Source organism: Taudactylus pleione, unplaced genomic scaffold (assembly GCF_031769625.1).
Source record: "Taudactylus pleione unplaced genomic scaffold, aTauple2 ptg000199l, whole genome shotgun sequence".
Lineage (NCBI taxonomy): Eukaryota > Metazoa > Chordata > Amphibia > Anura > Myobatrachidae > Taudactylus > Taudactylus pleione.
Genome location: NW_028284601.1, coordinates 9,656,283 through 9,670,382, shown reverse-complemented (window position 1 = coordinate 9,670,382; position 14,100 = coordinate 9,656,283). Strand labels below are relative to the sequence as shown.

The 14,100-nt window shown below is 44.1% G+C and overlaps 1 protein-coding gene across 1 annotated transcript in view; it reads left to right on the top strand.

The window, feature by feature from the left end:
* The window catches only part of AXL (AXL receptor tyrosine kinase), a 100,360-nt gene that overhangs the window by 48,183 nt on the left and 38,077 nt on the right, over positions 1-14,100 (top strand). The window contains exon 6 of the mRNA XM_088477107.1: positions 1,572-1,687. Coding sequence (XP_088333233.1) covers positions 1,572-1,687 — 116 coding nt within the window. The remainder of the gene's footprint in view (positions 1-1,571; positions 1,688-14,100) is intronic.

Below are 14,100 nucleotides of genomic sequence, written 5' to 3'. Positions count from 1 at the left end.
TACCCGGGCTTCTCCTGGGAAGAGATGTTAAAAGGCAGGCAAGTATGCGTCAAGCTTTGATACATATGCCCCTAAAACTCTACCACTCTGATTGGCTACAGGTTGTTCTAACTCCTTCTGTGTTGTCCCCTGCACATCTGTTTCACACCTCCCACCTGTCCAGGTTTTGGCAGAATCAGTGGTGTCACTGGATTTGGTGTCACTCAGTGCACCTACTACTCTTCCTGTCACCCTCGCTGTGGATTCCTTGTGCACACCTTTGGCGCACACTCTTGTGAAAGGGATGTGGCCTTGTGGCTGTGAAGCCATGCCCCCTGTTGAATTATGTTTTTGGGTGTCACTGCATATCACGCCCCCGTTCTCATCATACAGGGGGCTTACCCAGCGCTACCGGAGCTGTCGTACAGCCCCAGTCTCTCCGGGCACAGGGTGGATAATGCCTGCATGTCATCCATCTATCATGGCAGCTTGGTGACACCAAAATAGCAGAGTCACTCCCTCAAATGGTGTCACTCAGTGGAGCCCACACCCCCCACAAACCACCTAGTGACGTAACTGGGCAGAACAGCACCAACTTGCACAATTCAAAAGGGATGGAGTTGTGCGAATTCGTACTTTTCTGCATTAGGGCATATAGTAGGCATTAGGGAGATCTTGGTGGGGTTTTGGTGGATCTGATGGATTAAGGGTAGAGCTTAATTTGTCCCAGGTTTTGCATTTCTACGGAGTCTATTTACTAAGCAGTGCTAGGAGACAGAGTGAAAAGTGATAAGAAAGTGATAAGGTGCCAGCCAATCAGCTCCCAACCGTCATTTTTCAAACACAGCCTGTGAGATGGCAGTTTGGAGCTGATTGGCTGGTACCTTATCACTTTTCACTCTGTCTCCTAACACTGCTTAGTAAATAGACCCCTTTATGTTCTTACCAGTTGTTCTACACTAACCAAAGTTACCAACACACCTAAAAGGCTATTTAATCCCAAAACATTTATGAAAAATTACTTTCTTTTAGTAATAAAGTATTTTGTAGTCTGTGTCACCTCTGCATTTGCCATCCTGGGATGGCTGTGATAGGAGGACCACCTGCAGTACATGTAGATAAAATAAAGCAGTTTGTAATGTAAATTCTCTTGATGTCTGTCATGATGTGGAGCTTTTTACCTGCACAGTAACAGTGGGACACAGTGGGAACTATTTGATTCAGCGCAATGGCGATGATGTACCATTCCAGAATGACACAACGCAGCCATCAACATTGCAAGTTTTACTTCGCACTCCAGAGAGGTGCGTAGGAAAACTTGCAATGTACAGTCTACCGTATATGGCTAATTATGTGTGCAGCAGAGCATTGCGTCACCTCTGAGACACATTGCATTGAGCTTTATATTGTCCTCAAGTCACAGAAGCTATCTCGATAAAATTTGTGAAAACATTGCTATAGCTGACTAGAGACTCTTGGGAAGACAAGTTCTTTGGGAATCCAGTAGTCCATGATTTGTAAATGGTAATTGAGAGCAGTATGTATTCTGGTTACAGTGACAATGTTATCTTTCTCTGCTCCATGTATTGTAGTTCTACCCAGGAGGCCAAAAGACCTGAATTTGGTGACCAGGAGTACAACTGAGCTGGAGATATCGTGGCAACCTGGAGAGAGCGGCGTCCACAAAGTGAATGTCTGTACTATACAGGTGAGTGCAAAGTAGTTTAGAATTTACTAACAGCAAAATCATTGGCAGACATTCACTGGAAGAGGGTGGAAGAGGCAGTTGGATAAGTAAATTCTTAATTTCAGTCACTTTGGTATTTTTCCCTAATGCCGGGTACACACTAGACAATGTGTCGTCTGATCCAGCACATATCGGGCACATCGGCAAATGCATCGTCAGCGACAGTGCCCGTCGGACCTGCAAGTCATCTGCAGATGGCACTTGCTCTCGTAGCCCCACTCCTTCCTATTGGAAGGAGTTCCGGGGATGCGCAGAGGGATCCGAGCACGCCTTCTCGCAGACTCCCCGGCGGCTGTGCGCATGGGTGACCTCGGGTCACGCATGCATAGCCGGTCCGACGGGGAAGAGGTAAGTAACACAGCTACTTCTGTAGCTGCGATACTAACAGAGGGGACAGCTGCTTTTTGGAGCAGCTATCCCCGCATCGGAGCAAAGATGAATTGCTCAGGTATCAAGTTTCCCCCGCTGCGAGTTGGATACTTAAGTATACGGCCTCCGATGATGAATAGTTCCCTTAGTCCTTCCTATTAACAACAATTATATGTTTATTGGATTAGTCCTTCCGAGGACCTGACTGTAATAATAACAGTTATATATTAATGGATTGGTCCTCCCGAGGCCTAGAATGTACTAATAACAAATATAAGTTTGCTTAGGACTAGACTGTGATAATAACAGTGATATGTCTAATGGATCAGGCCTGCCTACTGTAGGTCTATACTGTAATAATATAACAGTGATATGTCTAATCAGAGCCGTAACTAGACTCTTTGGTGCCCTGTGCCAGGTCGCACCACCCTAGTTACGGCCCTGTGTCTAATGGGTCAGTCCTGCCTAGGTCTATATTGCAAAAATAACAGTGATACAGTATGTCTACTGGGTCAGTCCTGTCTATGTCTACTCTATACTGTAATAATATCAGGGATATGTCTAATGGGTCAGTCCTGTCTAGGTCTATACTGTAATGATATCATTCATATGTCTAATGGGCTAGTATGGCTTGTTACAAGACTAATAGCAATGATATGTCTAATGGGTCAGTCCTGATACATTATGTCTAATAGGCCAGTCCTGCCTAGTACAAATCTAATAATAACAGTGGTACAGTATGTCTAATGGGTCAGTCCTGCCTAGTAGAAGACTAGTAATAACAGTAATACAGTATGTCTAATAGGCCAGTCCTGCCTAGTACAAGACTAGTAATAACAGTAATACAATATGTCTAATGGGTCAGTCCTGCCTAGTACAATACTAGTAATAACAGTAATACAGTATGTCTAATAGGTCAGTCCTGCCTAGTACAAGACTAGTAATAACAGTAATACAGTATGTCTAATAGGCCAGCCCTGCCTAGTACAAATCTAATAATAACAGTGGTACAGTATGTCTAATGGGTCAGTCCTGCCTAGTACAAGACTAGTAATAACAATGATACAGTATGTCTAATAGGTCAGTCCTGCCTAGTACAAATCTAATAATAACAGTGGTACAGTATGGCTAATGGGTCAGTCCTGCCTAGTACAATACTAGTAATAACAGTAATACAGTATGTCTAATAGGTCAGTCCTGCCTAGTACAAGACTAGTAATAACAGTAATACAGTGTGTCTAATAGGGCAGTCCTGCCTAGTACAAATCTAATAATAACAGTGGTACCGTATGTCTAATAGGTCAGTCCTGCCTAGTACAAGACTAGTAATAACAGTGATACAGTATGTCTAATAGGTCAGTCCTGCCTAGTACAAATCTATTAATAACAGTGGTACCGTATGTCTAATGGGTAAGTCCTGCCTAGATCTATACTGTAGAGATATAAATAGTGATATGTCTAATGGGCCATTCCTGCCTAGTACAAGACTGTAATAATATTAGCGCTATGTCTAATAGGTTGGTTCTACCTAGGACCAGATTGTACTAATGACAGCCATATGCCATAAATTATATCACCTTTGCTGTTTGCCTTGTCCATCCCTACTGAGTGTCTAATTACCCAGTAATGGGATCTAATGACATTTGTTACATTCCATTGGAGGGTTTGTTTTTGGTGAGGCACAAGGGTTAGTATTGGTGAGACAGGAATAATCAATAATACCAGACAATGTGCGACAAATCTCCAACAGAGAGAAGACTTTCATTGCATTCCCTGTATTGGGCAAAGGGAGGGGTGAGGAACTCGGGGGTTGACATGTTTGGGCAAGTGGTTTACAGATGAGGGGAAGAGACATTGTCCAGCACATGTAAAGAGATGAGACTAAAGTAAATTGATTTGCTCACCAATGTGTTGATTTGCTTACACAACTTTCGTACTATGAAATGTTTTTATATCCTTGGATAACAGATGATCTAATTCAATCCAATCTTGATGACCAAAATGATGATAAATCTGATCCTTTGTGTATGAACAGTATTGTATTGAAGTTTTGTAATTGTTTCATTAGCTATTAAATCACACATACTCTAGGGGTCTACGCTCTCATTCAGTGGTATGTGTACCGCTAACAGTGCCTTAAATACTGTTAAATATAGCGCAGTACATTTATTGTTAAATAATAATATTTATAAGGGGTATTTCTAAAACATTAGGGGCCCAATGTAGAGTTGTATGCAAATCCGCCATAATTGCTCCCACATTGTGTGCATGGAGCTAAATGCCAATTTTTGCCCCTGTGCAGTGTTGTACACATGTCTGCAGCTTGGTCTCCCCCCATCCATGCAGTTAGATTGATACCTGTCATCTATCATTGTCTGCACCAGCCCTATTCATGTCGCAAAAGATCTGTCTGATTTCAGACATATCTGCCCTGCCCGCAATTCCATCAACACCCCCTCTGTGAACTTTGCCTACATGAGAACGCCCCGTTTCAGTTACAGCTACTCCGTCACCAGTGTAGATGCACCTGAGATGTTTAGTACTCGTTCACAGTGGCCTATCTATAATGGGGGAGCAGAGTGTGCGGTGGTCACGGGATCATGGGTCACCATGAGGGGGGTCACACGCTTCACACTATGCACCTGTGAGATGTCCGCCAGTGCGTCCGTGCAGCAGAAACCCCTCTAAGTGCTGCCAGCGACACCATCTTTACATGATGTATTCAGAGAGCTGACACAGTGGACTGCAAGGGCTATGGCATTCAGCCATGGTCTTTGCTCTCTACACGGAATATCAATGGAAAGATGGTGACGTCAACTGGGAGCACTTATAGGGGTTCTGGCGCACAGACACTGGCCCTTGTGCCAGCACTGGTATGGACAGGGGCTCCTGTTGTATGATGAGGGGGCTTGCTGCTCACAAGCCCCCTCAACTGTTATAATACCCCTGCTCATGCGTAGGTTAGTATGCTTGGTTCCAGAGTATGTGGAGTGTGAAAACAAACAGTATAAAGTTCAATTCTATATCAGTCCCTAAATGCATACAAGAGGGCTGGTATAAATCATACTTACTCTCCTGGAAGTTGCGGGAGGCTCCTGAATTTTCAGGTAACACTCTGCACCCCTAGAAGTGAATCCGGATCTTCCGCATCCGCCCACTTACTAGTAAAGTGAGCTGGATCGGTAGATAATTGCCGTGAATCGCAGCCTAATTGCCAGGAATTGCGGCTCTGTATGGAGGGGGCAGGGCTAAATTATGCGCAAATGCAGTATTAAGCTCCACCCCCTCTTCGGGGTCCTGCGATTTGTGGCAGTTTGCAGTGGCGGGGCCTAATGACATAGGAACCCAGCCTCGTCCCATGAAGTGTCCAGCTGTGTCTCCTCTCCAGGCATCTTCCAGAGACGAGATATGAAAAGTACTGTAGGTAGGTATGGTATAACTTTACTTGTTTGATGTGGTACTGTCAGTGATCTGAAAACATTATGGAGTACTTAGTATGGATAAAAACAGTGGGGGGGGAGTTCTGGTAAACATTTACTATCTCACAGAGGTATTCATTAAAGGAAGGTTACAAAACTGATGCAGAGTTCAAAATGTGCATGAGCTCATCAATTGTTTCTTAAAGTTTATCTGGATTTCAAAACAATCAGCTAAAAATATGAGTGTAACATCCATGTTTAAATTATTCATTAATGTAATTGTTATGATTTGAAAAAATATATATATGCGCAGTCCTAGGCACTGTGACCGCTAAGGAAAAGGCCTATGTTACACACTGAAATAACTTATTGATGTTGTATAATACAGGCCCTGATTTCACCTAGTTGCAGTGTGTTGTCAGGAAAATTCTTTGGCACACTGACTGTGGCAGCACTGGTGTGTCTTGCCTTTTCCACAGCACAGCAGAGAGGCCAGGGTTCTGCCCCCGGTATACAGATCGCTTCCCGTAGCATTATACATATGGGGAATGCAGTCAAGTTTGACCGCATTTCAGTGTTAGTACATCTCGCCCATAAGTAGCACAGAGCAATTCTGCAACATTCAACAATATCTGGGGCCAAATGGAATAGGTTGAGAGTTTAGAAAATGTGAGAGTTTAGCAGTAAACATTGATCGTGTTGTATTTTCAAAGTGGGAAAACATCTGGATGAGAATTTAAATCGTGAGTTTTTTTTAGTCTGAAAAACATGTGAGTTTGCCTGTTCTCAGACTCTATTACATTGGCTGAGTTTAAAAAGTGTGAGAGTTTACTGCTAAGCTCTCATATTTTCTAAACTCTCACCCTATTACATTTGGCCCATGGTGTTCATGAGCAAATATATTTTCAGTATCCACTATTTCCTATGATTTTACCTTTAGTAGGTACAGTCTATTAAAATAATATTTTTCTGTATACAGACACAGCTTATGTACTAAATTCCTGTGTAAACATAGATACACCGTTTATTTATAAATATTGGTTATCCAATGTTAGATACTCAGTGAATAGTTTGATATAATTGCCCATGAAAGATGAAAGTATGATACTATCAGTATCAATAGTCGATAATACAAACAATAATAATAGGAAATGTTTTTCGGCTGCTTGTCCTGACTTGCTGGAACTCATTCGATCTGGATACCTACATGGGTGACCAACTAAAACATTGACATTTGCACTACAGCCTAATGACACAATTGAAGCATAATAGGCCACCTTTACAATAGCTGTGCCATTTGTGTGTAATCGTATACTATACAAAGACTACTATATATTGTTATACCAAGCTGGAAATAGGATATACTGTAATATACTTCAATGAATGGCAAAAATAAATGGCTGACTTTGGAGCTGAATGAAGAATGTGTATATAAAATGTAGTACAACTTGCTCTATATAAAATATAGGCCATTATAATTGACAATTAAGATAAACTTTTCAAAACTTTATGTACATCATGCCCTTCTGTCTATAACATTATTGATGGACACTGCAGTGCTCAGCCTTCTTCCTATTAAATGACAATACATTTCCTATTACATTATAATATGGACGAATGCTACAGAATGCATTTGTATCACAAGCGTTAACCAATGTTAGTTTACATTTTAAATGGATGATGCAGCCCACCCATAAGGCGCATCTCTCTGGAGAAATGCATTACGGAAAAATGGGAGTCCTATAGTAGTGATGGCCATCGATGGCTCTACCATTGAATGATTAAGCCATCGATAGCTGAGTGCTGGGCATGGGAAGACCGAGGTTCCTCAACATCGGGCTACCACCACCGATGGTGCTGAATAGTTGGCCAGCCATCAGTGGTAAAAATACTTGCCATTGGCCAATCACCATCAATGGTTGCAAAACCTCGGTCATCCCTATCCTATAGATGTCAGTCCCAAAATAGGGCCTGATTCATAGAAATACGCTATGCCGATATTTACGCAGCTGACCGATTATCGGCAATCTGCACATGCGTCTGAGTCACACTGCGCATGTGTAAAGTTCCATTACCGTTGTTGCTCACAGTGAGTATTTATTTGCAAAGTGATTGACAGGCAGGGGCCATTTGTGGGTGGCAACGGGGGCGACTGAAATGAAGGCGTGTTGCGACCGCGGCTTTCAGGGCATGTTTTTGTCTGCCACTGCAATTCCGTGCGCAGTAAAAATGGCTTAGACGTCTCAGTGCCGCCGGCAATTCTGCACGACCATAAGGGGTTACTCAGAACTCATATAATCGACCGGTCTGCGACCTATCCTGCGTCTTTGCTCGCAGTCGCTTTGCTTTGTGAAGCAGCCGGTGGTCGTCTCAGTACAATCCCGGTGGCTGTGACATTTGCATATTCTCACACAGCGGCTGTGTACAAATTCGCAACAGCGGTGACATTAGCGTCCATCATGAATAGGCAATAGACTAGAAGAACCGAAACAAACAGCAACCCATTCTGATAAAACGTAACTTACACAATGAGACCACTGTTTCTGTGGTGGTGGTTGCAATGTTGCAGGGATGAACTTTCGTGTCCCTGGTCTATAAGAGGCAGTGAAAGAGGAAGCACTTATTGCTGAGTGTTACTTCTTACTTCTCCATTGAGTGAAGACTATAAGTGAAAGGGAATCTCATCATGTATTATACTCATGTCCAGTTGTCATGTTGAGGGTGCAGTGTCCTGTACATATGTCTGTATATAGTGTAATAGAAGTTATTATGATCATGTGCAGTGGTCAGCAGTGTTCTCACCAGGCTGTTTTATGCGGGTTCACCACCCGGTACTTTGGGAGCCTGCAAGTGGGGACAGTATCTGGGAGTTGTATAAAAATGACCAGATCCTACAGACTTTGCAGCTTTTTCATAATCAGACGACTGGGCCTTTAATAAGAAGAGGAGAATTAATATATACAATGTTATTTCAAGTTTAAATCTTTATAAGGACAGGGTTTAAAAAATTTTATTATTGTGAAGGCCCCCACCCGGCTACATCTTGATGCCACCTGGCTGGAAAAATTTTCTGGGGAGAACACTAGTCAGGTCATGTTGGGGGTGTAGTGTCCTATGTCTGTGTATAGAGTGTAATAGAAGTGTATTATGATCATGGTCAGTGGTTAGAACATGTTGGAGGTGTAGTGACCTATGGGCCTAATTCAGACCCCGCTCGCGAGTGCTGAGCGCTCGCAAGCGGGTCGATGTTGGCCAAGTGCGCATGCGTAAGACCCGTATAACGACGGCCAAGCCGTCGTTATGGGTCTCGCACCAAAGGGGGCGTGCTGTCGATGGTGAGTGACAGCACGCCCCCTTTGGTGGGCGTGCCGGGGGCGTGGCTGCCCAGGCCCACTGACATCACAAGTGGGCCAAAAGCCAAAAGCACTTCAGTGTCATATGCAGTGGTGTAACTAGGGTATTTGGAGCCCAGGGCAAATTTGAAAAGGGAGCCCCCACCCCAACATACCGATATGTGCGCGTGCTGAAGGCGCGCGCGGAAGAAAATGGGCGTGGTCACTTAAAAATGGGGCGTGTCAACATGACACACCCCTTTATTTTCACGCTGAACATTCCTATCCAGATGCACCTTAACCCCAGTAGTACCCCTTATACAGTACCCCCAGTATGCAGTTGTGGTCCGGCTCTCGCAGTGGCTGCTGCAGCAGTCAATGAGAGTCTATCTGACTCTCATTGGCTGCTGTTTAACACGCATCGCCGCCAGCGCTGGCGGCGATGCGTGTGTTATGCACAGCCTGAGCCCGCCTCCTGGCGCTATTGGGCAAGCGCTCAGGGGGAGGGAATGGGCTCAGGTGTGCAGCACAGGACTGGCGCTGGAAGCCTAGCGCCGGTCCTGTGTAAATGTGTAGCGCTGACCGCACTCATTGCGGTCGGCGCTACACTGGCTAACTAGGGCGGGCGGGGCGGTACCGTGGCCGGCGGCACCCCCCACACAGCCGGTCCAACGGCGCCCAGGGCACGCACCCCACTCGCCCTGCCCTAGTTACGCCACTGGTCATATGTCTGTGTATACAGTGTAATAGATGTGTATTATGGTCATGTACAGTGGTCAGGTCATGTTGGGGGTGTAGTGTCCTATGTCTGTATAGAGTGTAATAGAAGTATATTATGATCATGGCCAGTAGTCAGGCCATGTTGGGAGGCATAGTGTACTGTAAAGAGTAAAATATAATTGTATTATGATCATGTATAGTGGTCAGGACATGTTGGCATGTGTAGTGTCCTTTGTCTTTATATAATGTAGTAGAGTTGCATTATAATCATGTCCAATGGTCGGGTCATGCTGGCATGTAGTATCCTATGTCTGTAAAAAGTGTAATACTATAGCATTGTATTCTGATCATGTACAGTGGTCATGTCAAAAAGCACGATTTGAACCCCTGTCCCTGTGTTATTGCCACAAATATTTATTAATTATCGGGTCTAGGACCCAATTAATTATTGGGTCCTAAACCTGATAATTAATAAATATGCCAATAAATACAGATATGTCTTCTTGCATCATTGCCGAATAGGTCCGCGTGTTGCGTTCGCACACAGCACATGGCATGGCTAGCGTGCACTGCTGAAACAGGCCCTATATGTGGAATAAGTACCTTGGCCCAAAATAATTCTCTGTACATCTGTTTTCCATTGAGGATCTCCAATAAGCTCAGATTATTTTATCTTTTGTACGGGCATCTTATTTTTTATATTCATGAATAAAATGTTATCTATCTACTGTACGTTATTGTACTTTTTTATATTGGTCCATCTTATAGAAGAATCCCCAATATCATTTGACGAGCACATTTTCTCTTGCTTGTGGTATGCAGACAGGATTTTTTGTTATGTAATATTTATATCTTTCTTAATGCACTAGGTGTGGCAGCCCTTGTTTTTATGTTTATCTGTTGTTAATGCAAGTGCAATCCATTTGTTTTTAGACAAAGTGGATGCAAGTCATACATTTACCTGCAATAGGAGAATTAAACTCCTGGACAACCACTGTGTTGCCAAATTATTCAAATAAAGGAATTTGTAACAAGCCATCCCATCCCTTCCCTTACTAGCTCCGAAGGCACTGTCCCTGCAGTTCAGTTTGTGCGGCTGTCAACCTACTATCTCCAGCCAATGTTCTGCTCTGAACCTAGTGGGCGCTCAGCTTTGACCTCTACCCCTGGCTAGGTGCAGTTAGAGATAGCTGTTGACCATCGATAGTTAGCAATCATCGATGGTTAACTGTCAATGGTCGATGGTTTTGCCATTGATGGCAGAGAGCCAATGATTCTCCGCCATCGTTGGACTGTGGGAGTCAATGGATATTTGTCTTTCTTGATGGGACAGAACTTATCCCGGCTCCCTTCATCTGTTAAGTCCCACACCCATTTTTGATTGGACCGCGGCCCGCCATGCCTCCAGCAGCGGTGGCCATCGAGGAATGCATTGGGGTTTTTGGGCCATCGATGATAATCACTGATGGACCCTTTGATGGTAACCATCGATGACATCTCTAGCTGCCGTCCCATTTGCTACTATGGATAGGAGGCGTAGCTCTGTGCTATTTCTTATCAGTGTAGTCTGCTGATGTGGTGCCTGGTACAAAATTAAAATGTAACTCTCATTCTGGCACTGGGACAGTGCAGGGGTGTCAGGGTCATCTTTCTCTGTTTCAGATTTCTTGATGGCTACTCCGTGTTCTGATCAGGCTTGTTTTGCTACATAAAGGTACCAACAAAAACAATAGGGCACTGTGGTTTTAAATAGATTTCAAAGTTGTAATCCGCATGCGGCTCTCTATAAAGGGGTGACTAACCTCTATAATAGGAAAAAAAAAAAATGACAACAGGAGGGAGCGCAATAGGATTCAACAAGCTGTTTAATAAATGTTAAAATTGAATAAATTCTACTAAGGATAAGAACATGTGCAGAATGAATCACACTTATAACAAATCACAATATTATAGAAAAAAAACCACATCAAAGACACTGGTATGATATAATGAAGCTAAACAGTGAATACAGATATCAATACTGTTGCTGGTGTCTAGTGATCTTATATAACTCAGTGGATTTTTCCAAAATCCTTCATGAATCTAGACAAATGTCTTATTGGATGAGAATCTGAGGAGGAAAGAAACCCCCAAAAATTGATGAGTCCGAAAAATATTTATAATGTTCTCAAATGTTCAATTGGTTAAATCCGTGCACCAATGTGCAAAAACTTATATAGATACTGCACTTCGAGGTTAATTACAGTGATAATCTTATCCACAATGTAAATAATGAGTCACTTGCAACAGCCTCTGATACCGGCTGTACTACCTATGATTAAAGTACACAATGTAAGCTGACCTGCTTAGCGTGTCTCCCGGCTTGCATCCAGGTGAAAAGGAGGGTAGTGTCCAGAATGCTGTTCCGATGGTATTAGCCGCGTGGAGGAATATTTTGCCTCCGGTTATGGAGTAGAACCTCCGCTCTCTGGGCACCAGGGAGATAGCCATGGAAATGATTGATTAATTGATTGATTGATTTAAAACCGCTCTTAAGCTTCCCACTTCGTCCAAGTAGCAGCGACAGTGGCAGCAAGTCATTATCCACAGTTTTTGTTTTTCCTACATTGCTTCCCATTTGCTCCTTGGATACATGCGCTGTCGATTTCAGTATTTGACTTCTTTTTCATGGCTTGTTAGACAATTCTTCTTTACGTCCCTCTGGTACTTAACCTGCCTAATCTTACCTGCAAGGTATGGTTCTAACCCACATCTGACTGCTCTACTGCACTTATTCCGGTAACAAGCCTGTCACAAGAGGTACCCACTCAGAGGGCCACAATCTGCATTTGGGTACAGCGAAGCATAAATCCCTTTGAAGGGGTCCCTGATGAAGACCACTGGGATGTTAGCCTCTGTTCTGGATAGCAAACCTAGGGCCTGATTCAGAGCCTGACGCTATTTGCGCTCGCTCGTCCAGAAAATAGGGGTGGCTATTCAAATGAACCGTTCGCTGTTTGCGGTCTGTTCACGCCTCTAGGTCTGAACGAGCGTACAAAACTGGCGGTCGTTTTTTGGAAAGCTACGCCCCCTGTCCGCTCGCATCCTACGTCATGTCCGCTATTTATTAGATTAATCGAGTACATCGAACAGGGTATGAGCTGCTCGCTATTCTTGTGGTTGGTTCTTGCTACCACAATTTTGCGAGCAGTTCTGGCTTAAAAAAAACCCAGTGACGTGGTCAATGATGCTGTTGTTTTAAATATGCACACCCATAAAACGCCCGTTTTGACCTTTAAGCACGCCTGCGATCGGATCTCCACTCCCCGTTTACAAGCACCTTCCCCTGTTACCACCCACATACGCCTCATTCTGTCACTGAAATTAGCAGGCATTCGCTATTTTGCGAGCACATGAATTTCGGCCGCACTGACTGGTTCACGCATGCGTATAACGATCCGTACGCATGCGCAGTTGGGCAAACATCGCTCGGAGCGAACGAGTTGTCGCTTACGAGTGGCTCTGAATCAGGCCCCTAGTTGGCAATGGTCATCCATTAAAATTCCTGAGTTCATGAAAAGTTTAGTTAATAACCTCAAACCATCGAATGGACATTTTTTATGGCTCATTCAATAGTGAGTAAAAGAAATGTACCCATCGGACTTAGAGGTTTAAATATCGATAACCTAAAAAGGTCTACTACACACAATGATCCTGAATCAGCGCAGGATAATTATTTATTTGTATATAAAATTACATGTGTCTGTATAGAGCGCAGATATATTGTATTATGATCATGTCTACTGATTACGTTAGGTCACTAGTGAAACTGATAATCTCAATTCTCATAAACATTGGTTCAGCTCAACAATAGCCGCCACCAGTATATCTCCCTCTGTAATATATGGAACCAAGGACTCCAGTTTTGTTTTCCTCTTACGCCCCCAGTTCCTCTTTTACTGTGTGTTGTGGTTTGATTGGGAATTTTCATTTTTTCACAGTACAGAAAGCAGAACAAGAGTGACATTAAATAAATCTGTTTCCTAGAAATATGACCTGATTTACAATGATATGTATCACTTTAATATCTTAGGGGGAGGGGGCCTGGACTGCACACCCTAGCTATTTCTAATGGGCTGTGCTACCTAGCTGAGACTTAGGGCTTCATTCAGAGGCGGCCGTACGGTCTACGACCGCACGGCCGCCTCGATGTTTGTCCAGTGCACATGCGCACGAGGGAGCCGGCTCCTTCGTGCGCATGCGTGAGACCCGCTACGACCGACAGCGCCGGTCGTAGCGGGTCTTTTTCCAAAGGGGGCGAGCTGTCGATGTTGATTGACAGCTCGTCCCATTTGGAAGGCGGGCCGGGGGGGTGGCAGCCCAAACGGAGGCGTTCCCATGGGAATGCCTGCCGTTTGGGGGAGGCCCCACTGACATCACTAGTGATGTCAGTGGAGAGCTTCCAGCTCAGACAGAGCCAGAAGCTCTCCGGGGCTTTCGACAAGTGAGACCCTACCCTAGGGTCTCGTTGTAAGCCCCGATGGTCGCGATGGTC